Source organism: Mustela nigripes, chromosome 8, assembly GCF_022355385.1.
Source record: "Mustela nigripes isolate SB6536 chromosome 8, MUSNIG.SB6536, whole genome shotgun sequence".
NCBI classification, from domain to species: Eukaryota; Metazoa; Chordata; class Mammalia; order Carnivora; family Mustelidae; genus Mustela; species Mustela nigripes.
The window spans coordinates 13,029,858-13,052,717 of NC_081564.1; the positions used below are offsets into that span (position 1 = coordinate 13,029,858).

The 22,860-nt window shown below is 44.8% G+C and overlaps 1 protein-coding gene across 1 annotated transcript in view; it reads left to right on the forward strand.

Moving 5' to 3' along the window:
* The first annotated feature begins 203 nt into the window (after nucleotides 1-203).
* Nucleotides 204-22,860, forward strand: part of FBXW8 (F-box and WD repeat domain containing 8) — a 126,427-nt gene continuing 103,770 nt past the window's right edge. The window contains exons 1-2 of the mRNA XM_059408516.1: nucleotides 204-606; nucleotides 16,141-16,245. Coding sequence (XP_059264499.1) covers nucleotides 289-606; nucleotides 16,141-16,245 — 423 coding nt within the window. The 5' untranslated portion in view covers nucleotides 204-288. The remainder of the gene's footprint in view (nucleotides 607-16,140; nucleotides 16,246-22,860) is intronic.

A 22,860-nucleotide genomic window follows, 5' to 3' on the forward strand; every position in this document is an offset into this window, starting at 1 on the left:
GTGACCGAAGAAACGGTGCTTGGTGCCAAGTCCGCGCTTGACAGGAGCCGCAGGCGGGAAAGAGGAGAGGCTGGACGCGCAGTGAGGCCACAGACCCCGGACTGGGGCGCCGCGAGCCACCCGCGCGAGAGGACCGTTCGAGGGGCGCGCCGGGGGCGGGGCCGCCCACCCGGAACCCGAGCGCGGCGGCGGCGCGGATTTCCGGCCGCGGCGGACACTTCCCGCGGAGGGACTGTCCCGTGGCTGCCGGCGGGCCGAGGAGGACGCGGAGGGCGGGGAGCGACGGCGATGGACGACCACAGCCTGGACGAGTTCCGCCGGCGCTGGCAGGAGGAGCTGGCGCAGGCCCAGGCGCTCAGGAAGCGGCGGCGGCCCGAGGCTGCCGAGCGGCGGCCGCGGCGGGCCGACGTGGCCCCCGGGCGCGGCGAGCAGGCCTCGGGATACCTGGCTCTGGCCCAGGGCCTCCTGGAGGGTGCGGGGCGGCCCCCGCTGGCGCGGGCGACCCGGGCAGAGAGGCAGGACTCGGCAAGCCGTTCCCGCTCCCCTCCGGCTCGCGAGGTTGCCGGGGGCGGGGAGCAGCTGGTGGACCAGCTCATCCGCGACCTGGTGAGTGGCCGTCACCTCCTGCCGAGGTCCGGGCCTGCTCCTACCCCCTCATCCCCCCGCCAATGACTCGGAAAGTGCATGCCACCCTATGTCTGTGCAGGCATAGAGAGTCTCTGGAAGGGTTGGTTTCCACTCTGGGGGGACTTTGCCCATCTTGGCAGTGTCTGCAGACCTTTTAAGGATGCCACAACTGGGTTGGGGGAGTTGCTACTGGAGTCTAGTGGGTAGAAGTCTGGGACACTTCTAAATGTCCTACAGTGCAGGGACTGCACCCAGAGAAAATGATCCAGCCCAAAATGTCAGTATCCGTTTGAAAAATCCTGCCCTTGAACTCTTAACAAGGGCTGTCTTTAGGGAGGAGGTCTCAGAACAGGGATAGGAAGCAATTTTAACTTTGTTCTGTATAATGCTTGTACTACTCAGTTTTTTCCCCAACAGTACATGTATTTAAAAGAGCAGGGGAAGCAAAGTCCTTTGGGCACTGTCATTAACATGGAGGTTCTTGTCATTTCATGGGCATGGATCCTTTTGAGAATCTGGAGACACCCCACTCCCCCCCCCCCCAAAAAAAAAACTCTTTACAAAGTTGGCAAAGTCGGGATCATCGAAAACACATCCATGGTTAAAGTTAGGATGATACAGGAGGTTTTAATGGTTTGATTTATGGGGGGAGGAGCCTATAGAGGGAGAGAGAATCCTTAAGCAGACTCCCTACAGAGTATGGAGAACCTTGCTGGGCTAGTTCTGGTGAGCTCAAGATCATGACCTGAGCCCAAGTCAAAAGTCTAGAGTTGTCGCTTTAACGACTGAGCCACCCAGGTGCCCCTGGTTAGATTTAAATTAGGCTTAAAGAAGGCTTCTACAGCTTCCCAGGTCAGTGTAATTCTGTAATTGGCAAGTTGTTTCTAAAAATAATGGCTTATTTAAGGTGTTGTTTTATTCAAATACCATTAATAGCTATAGGAGTTTCCACAAAGTTTCTGGTTTACCTCTAGGGTTGGGACCTTCTTCTGTGTATATTATAAACTCATTTAATGTGACAATTCTTATGAGAATTCACACTGGTATCATATCTGCTTCTGTAAAAAGTAGGTCATCACTGAGGAAGTCTGGCAGATGTAAAAATCTTATCAGTGCCTTGGGAATGTGGGTTAGCACTGGAGAAATTGCTCAGGCCAGTCCAGATCTATGCAGAAGTTACTCCCATGGAAGCAGATGTGTAGGTAAGGCTCGCAGCGGTAGAGGGAAATTGGAAAGTGAATTGTTAGGACAAGGACACACTTGGGGCCTCACAGCAAAAATCCAACCTGCTGAGTGTGGCAGTGTCTTCAGACTTCACAACTATTCTGAGAAGCCAGTATTGTTAGTCTCCTTTTATGAATGAGGATATTAAGAAAGGTTTTCTGTAACTGCCCCAGGGATGCCTTGCTGATAAGTTCTGGCGGTTGAATTTGGATTCAGGTGTGTTAGGCTGTAAATTTCACCAGACAGTAGTTTTGCAAACTTGACTTGGTGTAAAAATTACCCCTTTAGCCTTCTTAAAAGACAGGTTCTGGTGGGTCCCTAGATCTGCTTAATCAATATCCCGAGGAAGCTCAGAAATGTGATGGTTGGGTTGGTCAAACAAATTTGAGACTTTGTTCTCTGCTGTACAGCTTCCTTTGGTTTACAATCTTGACTTTTCAAGACTTTCTGGCTCTGATACTCCTGAGGGATGGGCATTGAGACCAAAAGTAGCGGAGCCCTTAATGAAGTCTAGAAGTAGAAGGGGCCTGCCTACTGTAGGATCCAAAGGGTACATCAAAATTACAGTTAGGAAAAAACCTTTTCTGGAATGTGTGCCCATCATCTCTGCTGTCTGCAGAATCACCACATTAGATGCTCTGGGCTCTGCATCCTATGAGCAGCGTCCAACCTTCAGAGTGCTTGCTTTTTTTTTTTTTTTTTTTTAAGTACTTTGCAATCATCAACACGGCTATAAATAAAATTACTCTCAGTCTCCTTGGTACTGCCTTAAGGGTTTCAAGATCTTATCTTCTTCAGTTCTCCCAACAACCATATCTCTCCGGTGACTGCTCTTTGTCCCATTTGACAGATGATTAAGAAAGTAATTTTTAGAGCGGCGCCTGGGTGACTCAGTGGGTTAAAGCCTCTGCCTTCGGCTCAGATCATGATCCTGAGGTCCTGGGATCGAGACCTGCATCGGGCTCTCTGCTCAGCAGGGAGCCTGCTTCTACCTCTCTCCCTGCCTCTCTGCCTACTTGTGATATCTGTCAAATAAACAAAATTTAAAAAAAAAAGTAATTTTTAGGGGCAGTCAACCTACCCAGTATCCTGAATGTGAGAAGTGATGGTAACCTTTACAGAAAAGGTTTGGATTCACATGTCGGTGGTTTTAAGCCCCAGAGCCCAGAGGTCATGCCTGCTCTCCTGCAAATGAGTAAGGTAGCCTCGGAGTGGCTCATTTTGTCCTTCTCCCTAGTTCATGAGGGGTTTCATTATGTATCTTTCCAGATTCCAGCCATAAATAATCTGTATTGCTTTAACTCATGGTTATCTTTTTTTTTTTTTTAAATACTCTTTAACACCTGTCTTGGATCTTGAACTTACAGCCCCGAGATCAAGAGTCGTATGCTCCGGGCACCTGGGTGGCTCAGTCGTTAAGCGTCTGCCTTTGGCTCAGATCATGATCCCAGAGTCCAGAGATTGAGACCCACATTGGGCTCCCTGCTGGATGGGAAACCTACTTCTCCTTCTCCTACTCCCCCTGCTTGTGTTCCCTCTCTGTCTGTCAAAAAAAAAAAAAGTCTCCTGCTCCAGTGACTGAGCCAGCTGGGTGCCCCATGATGGCTGTTATTCTTTTTGCCACTTTAAATATTAAAGATGACAGTTTAGGAGTTGCCTTCATGATATCCCTAAAAGATACGGAACCATTTTTTTTTTTTTTTTAAACCTAGCCGCCTTGGTCTTGCTTTTCTGCTTTTAAAATTTCTTTAGATCAGACCCTGTATAAAATCATAAATGTCCAGGTTGGTGAGTTTTCACAAGTGTACACTTCCATGTAAAATAGCACCCAGATTTCAGAACCGCATTCTCAGCTTGTCAGAACCTCCATGTGTTCTCACCTGACTTCTAACACCTTATTTTAATTTTGTCTGGTTTTGAACTATAAGTAGAATCATACAGCATGTGTTTGCTTGTGACTGGGTTCTAGCACATAGCATTATGTGTGAGATTCATCTCTGAATATGTCACGTTTTATTCTTTTGGACATTCTTGATAACTAGTTTCACAGCTGGTTTGGGACTCTGGGGAGTCGTGCTGTGAACACTTTGCACATCGTTTGGAACCTTGTACTCCTTTTTCTTAGGTATATAGCTAGTTGTGGAATTGCTAGGTCATAGGTATGCAGGTGTTCAGCCTTAGTAGATCCTGACAGTTTTCTAGGGTGTTTATAATGGCTTTCCTACATGATAGTAACTCAAATATGTAGAATACAGTATTTCACTTTCTTCTTTGCCATAAATATAACAGCATCTAACCGAGATGACCTATGGCAACTGAACTTGACCTCAGCATGGGCGAGATGAGAAGGTGATAAATTAGGGGGTACACATGGGAGCTGGGCTAAAGGTGGGAGCCACTGCCCAGCTCAGCTGGTTGTTGCCTTGCAAGAATGTGGTCCCAGTGTGCCAGAGTCTATAGGTTTTTGTTTTGTAATTGGGAATATTTATTTTTATAGGAACTCCATCAGTTTTTGCCACACAGAAAACACCCAGGACTTTGGCTTAAAACAACACCATTTAGGGGCGCCTGGTGGCTATTTAGGTGGCTCAGTCAGTGAAGCGTCTGCCTTTGGTTCAGGTCATGATCCTACTGGTTGGTCAGGTCAGGCTCCCCGCTCAGTGGGGAATCTGCTTCTCCCTCTTCCTCTCCCCCTCCTCCTGCTCATGTGCACACTCTTGCAAATAAAACGAAAAACCCCACCACTACTTAGTTGACTGTTTTGCAGGGTGGCAGTTTGGGCTGGGCATGGGTGGGTCCACTCGGATATCTGAGGTTAGCTGCTGGTTAGCTCAGCAGCTCTGCCGCTGGGGGCTGGCGAGCCACTGGGGGTGTGTACGTGCTTGCTCTATGTCTCCTCCTACAGGTGAGCCCTGACTGGGCTTTCTCAGAGCTGCCAGAGCAGCAGGAGGGCAAGCTCTGATGCCCAAGTGCTTTGAAGTCTGTCCAGGTCATGTTTGTTACTGTCAGGTCTGCCAGAGAGCCAGATGGCCAAGTCTGGAGTCAGTGCGGAGTCACCCACTGCCTGGATATGGGGAGGAATGAACAAAGTAGTGGCCATTTATGCTGTCTATCACTCAAATTCTTCCCATTTTTAACTGGTGGTAACTAATGTAAAAAAAAAAAAAAGATGTTTTTAAGTACTAACACCGTGAGTTAAATGAAATCTTCTGTGGGCCGGGTCTGCGCTGGGTCCTGAGTTTGTGTTCTTTGCATTTGTTTTCCCAAGACTCCTCACGTGATCTGTGGCTGACTCCTATGGAGGAAGATTTAGTCTTCCTGAGAAGCAGACTGAGACTCCACACCTGAGACGCCACAGAAACTCTGACAGGCTGACCCACTTGACATGAGGGAGAAATAGAAATCCTGCCCACCTCTTAACATCCCCTCTCTTCTGGGTGATGTCCCCCCAGTCCCTGGTGTGCTCTCTAGTACCAGTGCGTTCTGTTGTGTTGTATTTGACGCAGCCTCTTCCCACACACCCTGGAGCCTGTCGTGTCCTCACTGGAGTGAGATCCCACTAGTAGGTTGGCAGTCAGGAGCTAGTTCGCCTTTAGAGGAGTGGGGGAACAGCACGCGCTGGAGTTTCATCTGGCCGGGTGCTGGCCGGACTGGCGGTGGACAAGCACAGCTGAGAGGAAAACTTGAAAGTGACTCCTCTTGGGCCTCGTCTGGTCTTAGAAAGCTTTAAGTAATAGCACTGAGAAGCCATGTGTATTTAGGTGACAACTGGGGACACCTAAACTGTCTTTTTTAGTACATGGTTTTAACTAGTGAAAAAAATTGCTATAGCCCTGGAAAGATTTTCAGAAGCATGAGGCACTTTTCTTCAGACATTTCTCTCTCTCCCTAAACTCCAGCTTTTCAGAGGTGTGTGTGTGGGGGGCGCACTTGAGCATAATTGCAAGATTTCTTTGCCTGTTATGTGTGCTGTCTGGTTGCATTGTCCCATTTTTATGTAGATGGTGTTAGGACTCTAAGCCATAAGCAGGCAGCCCCCAACTCAAACGGACTTAAGAAGCCCAAACTGCAATCTACTGATGAGTGTACCTAAAGATTCCAGGTGTGGGTGCTTCGATCATGCAACTAGAAGTCTCTGTGTGTCCTTATCCTGCTTTCCTTTTGTTTTTTATTCCCAGGCAGACCTCCCCCACCCCCACCTTTGGGATGAAATGTCTACCAGCAACTCCAGTCTTTTTTTCTTCTTTCTCTCTCTCTTTCTTTTTAAGCTTTTTGAGAGCAAGAGAGTGAGTGGGGTTGTGGGGCAGCGGGAGAAGCAAACTCCCTGTGGAGCAGGACTCTATCCCAGGACCCTGGGATCATGACCTGAGCTGAAGGCAGATGCTTAACTGACTGAGGCACCAAGGTGCCAAGGTGTTACTTTCTCTCGCTTCCAACCAGGAGAAAGAGCATCTCTTCTCTGCCACAGAGGGTATGAACTTAAATTCCCATTGGTCTGGACTGGGTCATGTGTTCATCCTCTGGCCAATCACTGACTTAGGTTGCCAGGCTTCTATCGGCTCCCACTCCTGATAAGGGGGAAGGCCTTAGCCTCATTAAACCAAGGCAATGGAGAGTAGGAGTGGGGTGGTTTCCTAAAAGTAGATTTTCTGTTGTCCTTTCCCATTGGGCAGGAAATGACAGAAACAACAGATGTCCACCTTAGGTGGGTGTCTGAAGCAACCTAACTATGGAATTGTATGTGTTTTGTAATCATCAACCATATTTTTTTTTTAAGATTTTATTTATTTGACACACAGAGATCACAAGTAGGCAGGTGGGCACAGAGAGAGGGGGAAGCAGGCTCCCCGCTGAGCAGAGAGCTTGACACGGGCTCCATCCCAGAACCCCAAGATCATGACCTGAACGGAAGGCAGAGGCTCAACCCACTGAGCCACCCAGGCGTCCCATCACCAACCATATTTATTGACTAGCTGGGTTCTGGGGAATCGTAGTAAACAGAATGGACATAGTCCCTGACCTCAGAAACCCACAGTCCTTCTTTTAACTGAAAGGATGACATTAATGGAAGACAATAGCTCCTAGTTAGGAGTCGAGGCTCTGGAGTCAGGGAGACTCAAGTTTAAATTTGAGACCCTGCTTAACTAGCTGTTTGACCTCAGGCAAGTGAACTTATCCTACTTTACTCATCAAATGAGGATCATGCTAATGCCTGTCTTGAAATAAAGCATGGAATGTTCCTAGCACAAAGCCTGGCATACAGTAAGCAGCCAATATATTAAAACTGGTCATATTCTTATTACTATTGCAGAGAGTTCACTATATGCACTTCCTCTTTGCTAAGACTTATCACTGATAAACCCCTTGCTCCCCTACTCCTGGGATTGGGAGTCTCTGGAGGACAGGGTCTCTGGTCTTTCTCCTGCACTTCTACTGTAGCATTCCTTGCAGAAACCCACATTTGTGAAGTTGAGACAGGTGGAATTACTGCTCCCAACAGCAGTGTTATAAAGTGGCTTCATGGTTGTTACAACTCTTGGCAACATTCAGATGTCCTTCCAGTTAGGATTTGGGTTTTTCGGACTGATAAAGCTTTATTAGTGCTGACTAATATGCATTGTACATTATGTCAGTATTTAATTTGTCGGAACCTACATTTGTGCTGTCAACAGGGCCAATTTGATGGCATCGCTTACTTCTGTTTTTAAGTTAGAAATGACTGTTCCTAAGTTAGAAATGAATGAGGAAACTTGCTCATATGAACTACAGCAAACAGAATTAAATGTGAGCTCATGAACTGGTCTAACTGGGTCAACTTCCCTTCCTCTTTGCTGTCCTCTGCCTTCTCTTTAATGCGCAACTTGAAATCGTCTCTAGCTCCGAGTTCTCTTCCTTCTCCCTTTGCCTCAGTGGAAAAGTTCTTACTATCAGGGCGATTCATTCTTTCCTGTAATGAATTAGCAGGTCTCTACTTAGGCACCTTTCGAAATGCTGTGTATACCATGACATTGTAACTTAAGACACCATCACTTTGTTGGAAGATACTGCTGGTTGAAGCAGCTTGGGCTTCATTCATTTCACAAATATGATTAAATGGCTTCTTAGTAGCAGGCACTGTTCTAGGCACTGAGGATATAGCAGCGAACTAAACGAAAAAGAGCCGTGCCCTTACAGAACTAACATTCTGGAAAGCGGTAGACCATGAACAAATAATTGCCAGGTAATGGTCTGGAGAAAAATAAGGCTGGTGGAAGGGATGGAGTGTGTATGTGTCGGCGAGAGGCTATTATTTAAATAGTGCTGTTCGAGAAGGTCTTCATGGAAGGAGATGAGGGAGCAAGTATGCAGAGATCTGGAGAAGGGGGTTCTAGGCAAAGAACAGCAAATGTGCTGATTCTGTGGCTGTCCAGGGCCTGGGGGCCTTTGTGACTGATGTGATTTAAAATTCTTAATTTTTTTTTTTTAAGATTTTATTTATTTATTTTGATACAGAGAGAGGTCACAAGTAGGCAGAGAGGCAGGCAGAGAGAAACAGGGAAGCAGGCTTCCTGCTGAGCAGAGAGCTTGATGCGGGGCTCGATCCCAGGATCCTGGGATCAGGACCTGAGCGGAAGGCAGAGGATTAACCCACTGAGCCACCCAGGGGCCCCTAAAATTCTTAATTATTTTTAAACAAGCCCCCCCCCATTTTGTTTTACACGGGGCTCCACAAATTATATAGCTGATCCTAATGGTAGGAATGTGGAGTGTTTAGGACCCTTGATGTGAAAGGGTCATATTCACACTGGTCCAGGCTTCTGACTCCGGAGCACCTCCCTCACCTGACATACCTCCTTTCCAGGTCCTTAAACTCTGATCCATTTAAACTAAAAGGGACTTCAGAGGCAGAGGGCCAGCCTCTTCTGCTTCACACCAGGGTCTTTCACTGCCACACCCAGCACTCACTCCCAGTCCTTTAGATTGGCATTTTCTGCCTCCATTCCTTGCCAGGATGCCCAGTGCAATCCCACCAGAAGGTGGTGAATGAGAATGGTTCTTGAAATTGGAAAGTCTGGGTTTTTTTGGTTGTTTTTTAAAATTTTTAAATTTTTAAATTAACATATAATGTATTATTAGCCCCAGGGGTACAGGTCTGTGAATCGCCAGGTTTACACACTTCACAGCACTCACCATAGCACATACCCTCCCCAATGTCCTTAACCCCACCACCCTCTCCCTACCCACCTCCCCCCAGCAACCCTCAGTTTGTTTTGTGAGATTAAGAGTTTCTTATGGTTTGTCTCCCTCCCGATCCCATCTTGTTTCATTTATTCTTTTCCTACCCCCCAAACCCCCCACGTTGCATCTCTACTTACTCATATCAGGGAGATTGTATGATAGTTGTCTTTCTCTGATTGACTTATTTCGCTAAGCATAATACCCTCTGGTTCCATCCAGGTTGTTGCAAATGTTGCAAAAGATTTCATTTCTTTTGATGGCTGCATGGTATTCCATTGTAGATATACACACACTACATCTTCTCTATCCGTTCGTCTGTTGATGGACATCTAAGTTCTTTCCATAGTTTGGCTATTGCAGACATTGCTGCTATCAACATTCAGGTGCACATGCCCCTTTGGATCACTACATTTGTATCTTTAGAGTAAATACCCAGTAGTGCTATTGCTGGGTCATAGGGTAGCTCTATTCTCAACGTTTTGAGGAACCTCCATGCTGTTTTCCAGAGTGGCTGCACCAGCTTGCATTCCCACCTGAAAAGCCTGTTTTAAAAACAAAAAGTGATGCCTGGGTGGCTCAGTGGGTTGAGCATCTGCCTTTGACTCAGGTCATGATCTCAGGGTCCTGGGATTGAGTACTGCATGGGGGAGCCTGCTCTGCCTCCCAGTCTCCAAGCCTGTGCTCCCTCTTTCTTTCTGACAAGTAAACAGATATAATCTTAAAAAAAAAAAAAATCCCATGCACATTTAGTGTGCATCTGCTGTGTGCAAGGCACTGTGTTGGTTAGATTGTGTAGTGTTACATCATCCATGCATGCAATCAACAGAAACTGACTAAAAGCCTCTTGCTTTTTCTCATCACAATGCACAGGGATTAGGTTAAATGGGAAGAGATAACTTGGCTTTTTGTGGACTGTTTTAGAGCTTAACCACTCTTCATAGCATTGCCTCTCTGCAGAAATGATTTCCAAATTCTAAATATCTGACTTACTAATGAACTTTAGAATACGTTAGGGGACCGTGTATGTTGCATTTTGTAGTCTCCCATCTTTATGCTCTTTTAGATGACAAACTTCTCTCTAGAAAAGATTTTAGCTCCTTGGATGTAGACATATTATATTTTTAAAGATTTTATTTATTTATTTGACAGAGACAGATCACAAGTAGGCAGAGAGGCAGGCAGAGAGAGAGAGGAGGAAGCAGGCTCCCCACAGAGCAGAGAGTCCGACGCAGGGATCCATCCCAGGACCCCGGGACCTTGACCCAAGCCACCTAGGCGCCCCTAGACATAATTTCTTACACATTTTCCAATAGCACCTCTTCTCCCCGTGGGATCTGGAATGGCCCTGATTTCAGATCGTGTTTTGAACATAGACACCTTATTTCAAAAATGTTTTGGGTTTTTTTTTGGTGTGTGTGAAATACCACTTACTGTAAAAATTCTCAGGGAATTCAGAAGAAATAAATTGTTGTAATGCCATTGGTCAGAGGCTGAGCTGTTAACGTTTTGGTGTTCTGTCATCTTTTTTTTCTTTTTTAAGTTTTTGTTGTTGTTGTTGTTTTATTTGACAGACAGAGATCACAAGTAGGTAGAGAGGCAGGCAGAGAGAGAGAGAGAGAGAGAGGGAGAGAGAGGAGGAGGAGGCAAGCTCTGCTGAGCAGAGACCCTGATGCGGAGCTCGATCCCAGGACCCTGGGATCACGACCCAAGCCGAAGGCTTTAACCCACTCAGCCACCTAGTTGCCCCTTCTGTCATCTTTTTAAAAAAATACCTGTTTTGAGATGAATTTGGGATTGTGAATGAATTCATATTTATCTTGATTGTTTCAGACCTTGCCCCCATCAACCAGATTTTTTTCCTCAAGACTCAGGTGAAACTGGAATTTTTTCTGATTGAGATTGCCTGGGTCTGCTCTGCTCCGCTTTTGTAGTATGTAGAGAAAATTGAGATAAATTCCTTTACAAAATGGTCTCCTTTCAGCCAGATTTAGCAGAAATACTATTGCATGTCTATTGTATGTTCGAGGTGCCTTTCTCGGTTTCTTAAAACACCACCTAGAGAGAGCTTTCATGTTCCCTTTGCCCTGGAGATGTACATTGGGAACAAACCTTGAGGCCGTTTCTTCACTTTTCACTGATTTGGCTCTTAGTAATTATCCCTTCTTCTACTCAACAAGAGAAGACAGATTAAATTTCTAACAGTAAGGCACAAAACCAATCCATTTACAGAATTAGTCTTACATTAGCACATAGGAGGACAAATCAGCCTCCCTGGGGATGGATCCATTTGCAATTTCTTTTAGCATTTTTGGAGTAAGTCCAGCAGACTTTGGGAAAATCTAGTATTCACTGACTTTGAATTAACAAAGTAACATGACCTCTTTGTGGGGTTTGTGTGGTGTTTTTGTTGTATTTTTTTTGTTGTTGTCGTTGGTTTTTTTTTTTGTTTTTTTGTTTTTTTGGTTTTTTTGTCTCTTTTCTTAATTCACCTATAATTTAGGGCTGTGGTTCTCTGTTTGTAGTGTGCCTGAAGATCCCTGAGGAAGAGATGCTTGAGCCCCACCCCTGGAAATTTGGGGTAACAGGCAATTGGGGACTTTTTTTTTTAAACTCCACAGATGGTCTTGATATATAATATGGGACAAAAGACCCCATCATGGTAAAGAATCATATTGGAGCCATTGAAAAATGAAAAGCCAGGTAGTATTTTATCAAAATGGTGTTTCTCCTCACCTTTGAAGCCATGTTAATACTTTAATGTCTTAGTTTTCCGTAGCATTATTAGCCAGTCTCACAATTCTTGGGCTATAAAATTGGTGCAAAGTGATTCTCTAAACATAGTCTTACTGATATTTTTGTAGTGTGACCAGGTTTTCCTATGTTACTGTTTCCAGTGTCTTTAGTTTCCTTCCTTCATTCTTGGAATTTGTTTCTGAGTCGTCCACCTCTCCATTTCCAGGTCTTTAAATCCATAGAAATCAGAACTGGTTCATGTAGCCTGGAAAATTTCAGATGGCTGTGTGCTTCAGAGTGGCCTAGGTGGAACTCCGATAGCACCCTTTAGACGATAAGGTACTTCTCCGCACACTTGCGGCAGGTATATTGTTTACTTCTATTTATGAGCTGTGAGAAGGGCCAGGTAGGAGTGCTCAAGCCCCACTGTTAGCATGTGCGTGGTTACTGAGCTAGCACCTCTGTCCAGGATGTGGCTCCACATCCTTGTCAAATCCTGGGTACCTGTAAAAGAATTACATTTCCACCCCAGGGTCAAGTATGCTCATAATGCTCTGTCTTTTATAAGGTATTTCTCAAGTGATCCATTACTAATAACAAAGTGAAGTTTATGAATGACTTATTTGACTTTGACTCTACTTTGTTCTGTCTCTTGGTCTAATCATGTCATTCTAACATCATTCCACCTCCTTGAGTGGAGGAAAGGGAAGTAGGTTAGCTAGAGCTAGACTCCTGTATCCAGAGTTGCACATCAGAATCTTTGGGAATGTGCTGAATATAGGACTGTCTTGTATCACATCTCTTGCTTCAGGAAATTGGGTTGGATTTTTCATGAAACACACTCTGGGATGAAGTTTTGCCGCACGTGGTTTAGCAGGTTGGCCTTCCTGAGAAGTCCTGAATTGAGGCACGGGGGACAAGACTTTTTACCTAGTTATTGACTAGTCACTGGATGCAGGCTGCCCTCCAGTGGGGGATGTGACTGGATGAGGCAGCTTGTTTGACCAAGGTAGTGCTTAGGAAGGGGTGAGCCCATCAACCAAGAGCAGGCGGCATTCTGAGCGTTTGGGGCGGTGAGTGTCGTGGACCCCGAGGGGGACTCTGAGTGATCCACTGCAGCATCTGCTGTAAGAACCAGTGATCAAAAGTCTTGCCAAAGAGATTCCAAGTGTGCAACGTAAAACTTCAGCCTTCAGTTTCCTGACCTTGTAGGTCTACATAGGTCTAAAGAAGTGGACCTTCCCTTATCACATTGGTTTCTTTTTTTCCCTGCCACTCCCCAACCACTGGCAGCAACTGGAAAGGTCATTTATAGGAGTCTGGAACTTGATTTGTTAGGGATCGACAGTCATTTTGGAGGTTGGATGTAATTCGAAGGGCATAATGATTTAAAAGTTTGACTTTGTAATGTTGGTGTTTACCTAATTCAATGCTTTGAAACCATTGTCCCCCAAAACTGACAAATTCTCAAGACTCATCACAACTGGTACGTTAGCAATGAGACCAGCGTGGCATTTGAGATCATTTGTTGGTATGGGGGCCGTAACACCCCTGACTGGTCTTTTGCACCCTGTGGCTGTCTCCTTTTCCTTCCCTGTGCACTAGAGCAATCCTTTTTTAGTTGTTATCATGGTATAGCGTCTTAAAATTGCTGATTCTCTTTGAATGGTTCTCTTGAAAAAGATCTATGGTATGGACACTCCCCATTGTTGAGACTCCTGAGTGATTTTGCCTCCACCGTGCCATCCCCTCTCTGCTGTCGCCAGCTGTCCTCTGCTTATAGTAGAACGGGGGAGACAAAACTCTCCGTGTAAACAAGCTGGTAGAGGAGTCACCTAAAATGTGGACCTAATCAACAAGTATTTGTTGAAGGGGAAAAAGGGAGCCAAAGTGCCACTCCAGGAAAGAATATAGCAGCATCGTTCAGTTATTGTGCACTTTGCCCTGGTACTTGCCCCATACCCTTTCTGTGTATTTCATTTTATTCTTGTAACTGCCCTGTGAGTAGGCATGCTCTCTCTTTTACAGATGAGGAAGCTGAGGCCCAGAGGTATTTAGCCTGGTTACAGGGCTAGTCAGGTGGTGGAACAGGATTATCCCTTTAAATCTTTGTTCTGAACCTCCAACCTGGAGGTCATGGCGGTTAGGATCAAAGAGGGTGGTGGCAGGGTGTGGTTCTGCTGTGGTTCTGCTGCACTGTGTTCCAGGTTGAGAATAGAGAATCTGCCATCTGAATGGGCAAAAGAGGGAAGGCTACTGCCACCACAAGTCTGGTGAACTTTCTACAACAGAGTAACTAAAAATAAAGGTGATTTCTCTTTGTTACAGTAGTGCCGTCCAGAAACCAGTTAATAGTCCTAAAGCGGGGACTGATTGAAGAAAGCAGTGCCTGCTGTCTCTAACAGTGTAGAAGCTAGATCTGAGTTCACTTCGCACGAGTGCAAGCTTTTCTTTGCTTGAAGAGCAGGAATGTTCTTATTTCTCTACCAAGCAGGTAAAATAAGCTTCTTTACTTCACCATAGTCAAATAATCCAAAAGAGAAAGCAGAAGGAAGTCCAAGGTCACAAACGATAGTTTGGTATTGTGTGTGGCTTTCCTCAGCTGGTGGTGGGTGGCACCCCTCTCCCCGCACCATGGCTGTGTTAAGGAGTCTCAGGTTCTATCTGGGCCAAGTAAGAAAGTGCTGCCTCTTTTCCTCCGTGAATGAAGCCAATTAGTTGTAAGAGGTGACCTAGCCTGACATTAGACTAAGACTTTCCGTTATTTTTTTTGGGCAGGGACACTTTTGCCTTATGATTATACTTGCAGATTTTTTTTTGCCCCCCACCCCCTGGCATGGCCAACATTTCTTTGCCAATTTAACATTCTGTACTGTCTTTGCCCATGAGAACTGTTAACTCTTGCTCTTTTTCCCTCCAGAGATCCCTTTTGGCTCTCATACTTAGCCTTGTGCTGTGTTTGCAAAGTTGAATACATCTTCTTATGCCTTGCCTTATATCTTCTTAGCTTTGAGACTCCTTAAGGAATAGAAAAATGATTCCAGAAAAATCTTTACCCTGGATCTTGGTAGGTGATAAATCAGTGCTCACACTCCCTTAAGAATGCTGAGACTAGGGGTTCCTGGGTGGCTCAGTGGGTTAAGCCTCTGCCTTTGGCTCAGGTCATGATCTCAGGGTCCTAGGATCGAGCCCTGCATTGGCTTTTCTGCTCAGCAGGAAGCCTACTTCTCCCCTCTCTCTCTACCTGCCTCTCTGCCTACTTGTGATCTCTGTCTATCAAATAAATAAATAAAATCTTTTAAAAAAAGAGTGCTGAGACTATTTTCAATTTTCAGACTGGAGCCTTGTGGTATAGGACTGTTGTATTTGAATGGTGAATTAATAATTTGCTTGCAACCTGTAAGTCACTGATGTCAGCCAAAGCTTATTAAAAATGAATTTTACTGAGGAAGTTCCATGGAGACAAACAGGCTGCTTTCCCTAACTTTGCAGGAATCCATGCAAAAGGGAGCTTTAGCAGGTGGATTTGGGAACAGAGAAGCACATATACACACTTGGCTTTCTTTCTGCTTCGCACTCCTGTTTCTTTGTGCACCCAGGATCGTCATGACAGCCTTATCTCTCCAATAAAGCCTGTTACCTCATCCGTAATTGCTTATCCAAAGGCAGGCGAGCTCTAATTTCTCCACATTAATAAATGACACCGAAGAAGAACTGCTTTGTTTGCACTGGCTCACTCAGGTTAACCAGTGTGGGCCCCTGAGTGCATCAGGAAACCGTGTGTTTCTGCAGTGGCCAAGGGGAGGTGGTGCTCACCTCATTAGAAAGGAGCGTTTCGTTTGTTTGCTTCTTGCTCATCTTCATTGCCATGTTCTTTTCCTGATGAAAAGACCTAGGTCAGCATTTCTCTGGCTGTGGGGGCTCACTGACCTCCCAGGCTGGGTTTAGGAGGAGGTGCCCTGGGGGAACCAATGGCCCTCTGACTTCAAGGCTCACTTTCTTGGCTGCCCACCACTCAGCTTTCCTCAAAGGCCAAGAAGCTTTCCGCAGCCTTTGTGCTGCTTCCTGTGGCATACCCCCGATTATGGTCTGGCGCCCCGGCTGCTCTTCGAAGTATTATGGGAAACAGTCTTGTGGATCTTCTGAGTGGATGTGAGAAGGGTGGGCTTGTGGCAGGGAGAATTCGGAGTGGCTCTGGGGTTCTGTGACTGCTCCGAAGGGTAGTGAGAATACGGGGCTCCCCTGGGACAACAGCACCTCTCTCGCTCCTGCCTAAGACCATCTCTTGCCCTTTGAAGACCTCCAAATTGTAAACTTGTTTTTTCTCTTTGTCCTCAGAATGAAATGGATGATGTGCCCTTCTTTGATATCCAACTGCCTTATGAACTGGCAATCAATATATTTCAGTATCTGGACAGGAAAGAACTAGGACGGTGTGCACAGGTAAGTGATTAGTAAACTAAGATTCCAGATTTCCTTCTACTTGTGATGCAAGAGTAGGCAGCTCTTAGGTAACAGAGATGGACTTGTCAGAATTGCAAAGTTTAAAGAATTAATGAAGTGATGGCAACTTTCCTTGAGGGAAAGCAACCTTGAACTGGAAGGATTCGGTTCCTCAGCACCACTTGGTGTTTATCTTCTTGTGGCCATCTGTTCAAGAGCTCTGTTCTCCCTGCCGCCTGAGTTACGTTCGCCCTGTGGCTGACAGCTCTGCTCGGCCTTTATAGAGCTAGCCTGAGCTGTTAATGTCCTCAGCATTAATGCAAAGATGCCAGCCCTTGGTTAAATCAAGGCGGTCGTTAGGTGGGGAGCTGAGGGTCAGCTTGGGGACAAAACAGTGAAGTCATGTGTTACGCGTATTGTCCAAATGACCCTTTAAAGACAAGAATTCCACTCAGTGAGGTGCAAGGCACGTGAGAATAGACACCCCCTGAGGGAATTGCAGATCTGTGGTCCCTATCTACTGCTTGTTCTGGGGCATATACCCATGGGGCAGCATGGTGGCACATACCGTCCAGGCCACACTTGACCCCTGTACATGTATCACAGGAGATCTTGATAAAATGCAAATTTGGACTCAGGAAGTCTGGGGTCGGGCCTGATATTCTGCATTTCTAACCAGGTAATACCTGTGTGGCTTTGACCACACTTTGAGAGGCTAGGGTTTATCCTATTAAATTAAGTCTCTTTTTCACTTCTTTTTGGTAGAGAGTATAATGGGTGAAGTGTATAATTTCTCATAAGTTGAATGTATGATTGCTGACCTTTTGGTTTTCATGGACACCTGTATTCCCCGGAGGAGACTAGAGTATTCATTGTCTATAACTCCCAAAGACTTAATTTGTCTAGTGGCTACCATTTCCTGTCCCCAGATTCCAGACTGCCTTTTACACAAATGTCTACATCCTTAAAGGAAAGGGATCAGTAAAATGGAATGGTACCAGAATTGTGTACTAACATTCTAGGGGGGCCTAACTGGCTCAGTCAGAGGAGCATGTAGCTCTTGATCTCGGGGTTGTGAGTATGAGCCCCAGGTTGGGTATAGAGATTACTCAAAAAATAAATATAAAAAAATTGTTAAATTTTCAAAAATGTGAAGTTAAAAAGATGAAGGCGGTTTGAGAGGTACAAACTGTAGCCAAATGTAGACTCTAGAGCTTGCTATACCTCTGGCAGTTCAATGAAGTCACACAAAATACAGGACAATTTTAAAGTTTCTGATTTATACTATATGAAGCAGTTTGCTTAATCAAAATTTTCTACCTAGATAGGAATTTGAAAGAGCTTTTAGTATTCTTTTTTGTTGTTGTTGTTTAGGTTTTATTTGTTTATTTGATGGAGGAAGCACAAGCAGGGGGAGCAGTAGGGAGCCCGATACAGGGCTTGATCCCAGAATCCTGGGATCATGACCTGAGCCAAAAGCAGACGCTTAACCGACTGAGCCACCCAGGTGCCCCAAGTTTTTAGTATTCTTGATTGCCACAATATTAAGTGGGGGTGTTAGCAAGTATTTTTTAATGCAGAGTCTGGAGTCTTCAGGAAATAATGGAAAAAATTATTCTAAGGCTAAAATTCACTAAATAAAAATGTACTGAAATGTAAACCGTGCTCAAAGCCTACCAAGTGCATTAAGCAAGAGTACCTATATTGTCTTCTTCTTTCCCTTGGAAATTGGATTTGTTCTATTCTAACTTTACACTTTGGCCCTGTTCCCAAGAGTCGAAAACAAGGGTATAGCTAAATGAGTCCAACTCCTGGATTTCAGCCTGATGCTGTTAGCCGGAGTCTTGGAACAGGGTCTAATAGCTAGCTGCTTTCCACAGTCAGCATTAGATGATAAAATCTTCATTCTTGATAGGGAGCTGCTGTTTAAGGAATCCTTTCTTTTAACACTGCTTTTTGCTCTCCTGCTTTGTTGAGGGCCATGTGGCTTTCACATCTGCTCTGGTTTTCTCATCCAAAGAGTTTATCAGTGAAAGATAGGATCTAGTGGAAGAAGAGATCCCCCTTTTGGTACAAGGGGGCTGCGTTTCAGGATAGATTGGTCATGCTGGTGAGATTATTCTGCAGGTGTGAACGGTTTAATTTGCAACACAGTGGTCCAATTGTCCACCAGAATTTTTCCCTCTTTGGCCAGTTGGATTTGTTTTTTGTTTTTCGTTTCAGCCTAATTTTTAGAGCACACATATAAGCATGAAAATATTCTTAAAACAGAACCCCTAAGGTGGCTCTGATCTATGAAGCCAGGATTTTTTTTTTTTTTTTTTAATAGTGCCTTTGCATGAAGAAGACAATGGATGGCTGGTAATGCTTAGAATTGGCTTTGTTTTTTCAAGCATTAGAGTACAAGCACCACGTAATAAAAATCAGTAGCATTTTCATTTGTTTCTTGTGGTGTTTTTACTCTTAAAACCGGGGGAAAAGTCCTTCTGTTGAGTGAAATGTCCTGCTGCTGTATGATTTGATTTTTAGAGGGGGCTTGCTCTGTCTGTCCCTCTGTCTCTCTCTTCTCTTTTAATCAAGCCGCCTTGGGATTTTAGTGAAATTGGGCCAGTTATAGTAGAATTGGCACCATGAACTATATGCGTGCCCTGGAGAAAACTTGTTTGCTTAGATCTTTATGCCAAATTGGTAACTGACTAACAGTAAGGAACCTGGATTGGGAAGGACTTCTTGAGATTTAATTATGCCACAAAGTATGCTGGAGAAGTGATTTTACTCTTTGTCTCCTTTCTGCATCCCTTTGTTTTCTGCTTTGTAGGTTTTAAGCTTTCAGAACTAAAGTCTCACTGCATTGTTTGTGGTCCTTGTGTACTTCTGATGCTGACCTTCCTAGCTCCTTGCTATCGATAGTTGTCTCTTGCGGGATTTAGTGTCCCTGTGGGAGTGTTTCATGCTGAAATGTCTTAAAAAACAGTGTGGCTTTTAGTAAGCAAAGTTATGCATTGGGCGATTCATTGAACAGCTTTATCATTTTGCTACTTCTATTTTTATGGTTTTGTGTGTGTGTATGCCCACAGAGTTCCTGGTACTCTAAAAGACAATGTTTTTAAGCAGATAACAATTCCAAAATTGTTGAGTTCAAAATTACAATATTTTTTTAATTGGAAGAGTAAGTCTGCTGTTATATTACAATAGGAATTGTAATTCTGAGAAGTAATGGTTTTAGGATTTACTAAGAGTAATTGTTAAAACCTTAAAAAATAATTATAAATTCATGGGTAGTTGCAAAAGATAGTCTGGAGAGGTCCTGTGTTCTCTTCTCCCAGTTCTCTCATTTGGCGATATCTTGGATACAGAGTAATATCAAAGCCAGGAAACTGACATTAGTACAGTCCATAGAGCTTAACTCTGATTTCGTCAGCTTTACATACACTTATTTTGAATGTATTTAGTTCTGCCCAGTTTTACCACAGGTGTGGATTTATGTGGCCACACAGTAAAACTACACAACATTCATCACGAGGATCTTTTGTGACCCCTCTTATGGGCCGGCCATCTCTGCCCCACCCCATCCCTAGTCCCTTGCACCACCAGTCTGTTTCCATCTCTATGATTTTGTCTTATTTTAATTTTCATTTGTTTCACATTTTATGTCTGTTTCCTAAAGTATAACTTTAGAAATCTAGCTGTATAGGTAACAATGTCACATTTTTCAAGTAAGAAGTAGAAAAATGTGCATAAAGGAAGCAATGAAGAAAAATGGGGTAGAGCTGGAGGTTAAAAACTTAAGATGGGGGCGCCTGGGTGGCTCAGTGGGTTAAGCCGCTGCCTTCGGCTCAGGTCATGATCTCAGGGTCCTGGGATCGAGTCCCGCATCGGGCTCCCTGCTCAGCGGGGAGCCTGCTTCCTCCTCTCTCTCTCTCTCTGCCTACTTGTGATTTCTCTCTGTCAAATAAATAAATAAAATCTTTAAAAAAAAAAAAAATAAAAAAAAAAATAAAAACTTAAGATGAATGGTAAAATTGACAAACAAGGAGTAGGTGTTACCAAAATAAATCTGGAACTAAAGCCCACTCTATTAGATTATGATATTTTTTGTTGGTTGTTTTTTTTTTTTGTTTGTTTTTTGTTTTTTTTTTTTTAAGTAGGCTCCATTTGTGTAGAGCCCAACACAGGGCTTGAACTCACAACCCTGAGCTCAAGACCTGAGCTTGAATCAGAAATCAGATTCAACTGGGCCACCCAGGCACCCCAGTATTTCAAGTTTTTAAGTAGGCTCTACATCCAGCATGGAATACAAACCCATGATCCTCAGATCAAGAGTCACTCGCTCTACCCACTGAGCCACCCGGGTGCCTCTGATAGCTCAGGTTTTAAGGAAAATGTGATCTTATGATCTCCAAATAGAAGCAAGTAAAATCTGAGGTTTTATTTAGTTGAAGATCTTCATGAAGTCTTTTTTTTTTTTTTTTTTAAGATTTTACTTATTTATTTGACAGAGAGAGATCACAAGTAGGCAGAGAGGCAGGCAGAAAGAGAGAGAGGAGGAAGCAGGCTCCCTGCTGAGCAGAGAGCCCGATGTGGGACTCGATCTCGGGAACTCGAGATCATGACCTGAGCCGAAGGCAGCGGCTTAACCCACTGAGCCACCCAGGTGCCCCATGAAGTCTTTAAAGTTGGAAATCTCTAGCCAGGTTCTGCTGGCCCCCCCTCCCCGGCCAGTAGCCGACCTAACTCTGAAAAGGTAACTGCTGGCAGGGTTTCTTTCATTCTTCTCTCTCTGCTTTGCCACCTGACTCCATCTCCAAGGGAAACACGTGCCTGCTTGAAACTCTCTGCCTCTTCCTCTGGCCCTCCTGCTCATTTGCTCTTGGTTGCTCGCATGCATGCGCGCTCTCCAATAAATGAATAGATCTTTTTAAAAAACTGAAAAATGGGGTGACAAAAGCAGCCACTCTGGGAGAGAAGACAGAGCTAGATGAGAGAAGAATGGCAGCGCCTCGATAATTATTTGAACTGAGTCCTGGGGACGTGAGGTTGTTTACACTGCTTGCTTCATTTTTTGTGTGCTTGAAGTGGTCTATCATTAAAAAAGTTTACAAGAAGGAAAAACAGCAAAAAGTAGTATTTAATAAGAAAGTCTGAGCCTTTTGAGGGCAGTCGATGCAGGAAGCTGAACAGTGAAAAGCATTGCAATTTAAGTGTTGAATTTAAAAAAAAAATATTTTATTTATTTGACAGACAAAGATCACAAGTAGGCAGAGAGACAGGCAGAGAGAGAGGAAGTGAAGCAGGCTCCCTATTGAGTAGAGAGCCCGATGTGGGACTCGATCCCAGGACCCTGAGATCGCTACCTGAGCATAAGGCAGAGGCCTTAACCCACTGAGCCACCCAGGTGCCCCTAAGTGTTGAATTTTTAAAAGTTGGACTTTTCCACGTCATTCAGCTATTCACAGGGCCTGCTGTGTGCCGTGCACGAGTCTGGAACAGTGCAGCAGAGAACAGAACATAAACTCCCTTCTCAGAGCTTATTCTCTATGCAGGAAGCACCCAGTTAAGCAGAGTGTGTTTCAGATGGTAGAAAGTGCTATGGAGAAACTCTAAGCCCACAGAGGTGATGTGGAAGACTTCACAGAGAGAGTGACCTTTGGGCAAACACCTAAAGGAGGGAAGAATGAAGCTACGCAGGTCTTTGGCAGAGGCGAGTAGGAAGCGGAGAGGCTTAGAGGTGGAGCGCACCTGTTACGCTTGAGAAATAGCAGGAAGGTCAGAGTGCCTAGGATGTGGTAGGTGGAATAATGCCTCTTACCCAAAAGGTCCATGCCCTAGATCTCAGAACCTGTGCAGATGTTACCTCTTATGGTATTGGGCCTTTGCAGACGTGAGGAAGTTAAGGACCTTGAGATGGGGTGGTTATCATGGATGATCCAAGTGTCTCCATGTAATTACAAAGCTCCTTAATGAGAGGGAGGCTGGAGGTCAAAGCTAAGATGCTGTGTTGCTGGCTTTGAAAATGAGGGAAGGGGCCACAAAATCAAGGAATGTAATGTGGCTTCTAGAGGCTAGAAAAGAGACAGAAACAGGTTTTCCCCCAAAGCCTCCAGAAGGAATGCAGCCCTGCCACCTGTACTTTGGTTTTTAGACTTCTGGTCTCCAGAACCATAAAAAAAATACACTTATATTGTTCTTAGCCACTAAATTTGTGGTAATTTGTTAGAGCATCGATGAGAAACCAATAGAGGTGAGGGTATGAAGAACAACAGATGGGGAGAAAAGGAAGAAGAAATAGTTAAAGTGGGAAAAGGCACTTAAATCCATTAAAAGAACCTGAACTTCTATTCTAAAAGAGGTCGGAGGCCATTCAAGTGTTTTGAGCTGAGAAGTGACAAGGTCTGATTTACCTTTTGAGAGGGATCATTTTGGCTGCTATGTGGAGACTAGAGCGAAGGGGGACAAGGATGCACCAGGGAGACCAGTGGACCAGTGAGAAAGCTACTGAACTAATCCAGACGAGAACATGGTGGCTTGGAGTGCATTGAATCGAGTCAGGACTGCTCATGGGGCTGGGTATAGAGAGAGAAAGAGGAATCAATGGGACTCCAGGGTACTGGGCTT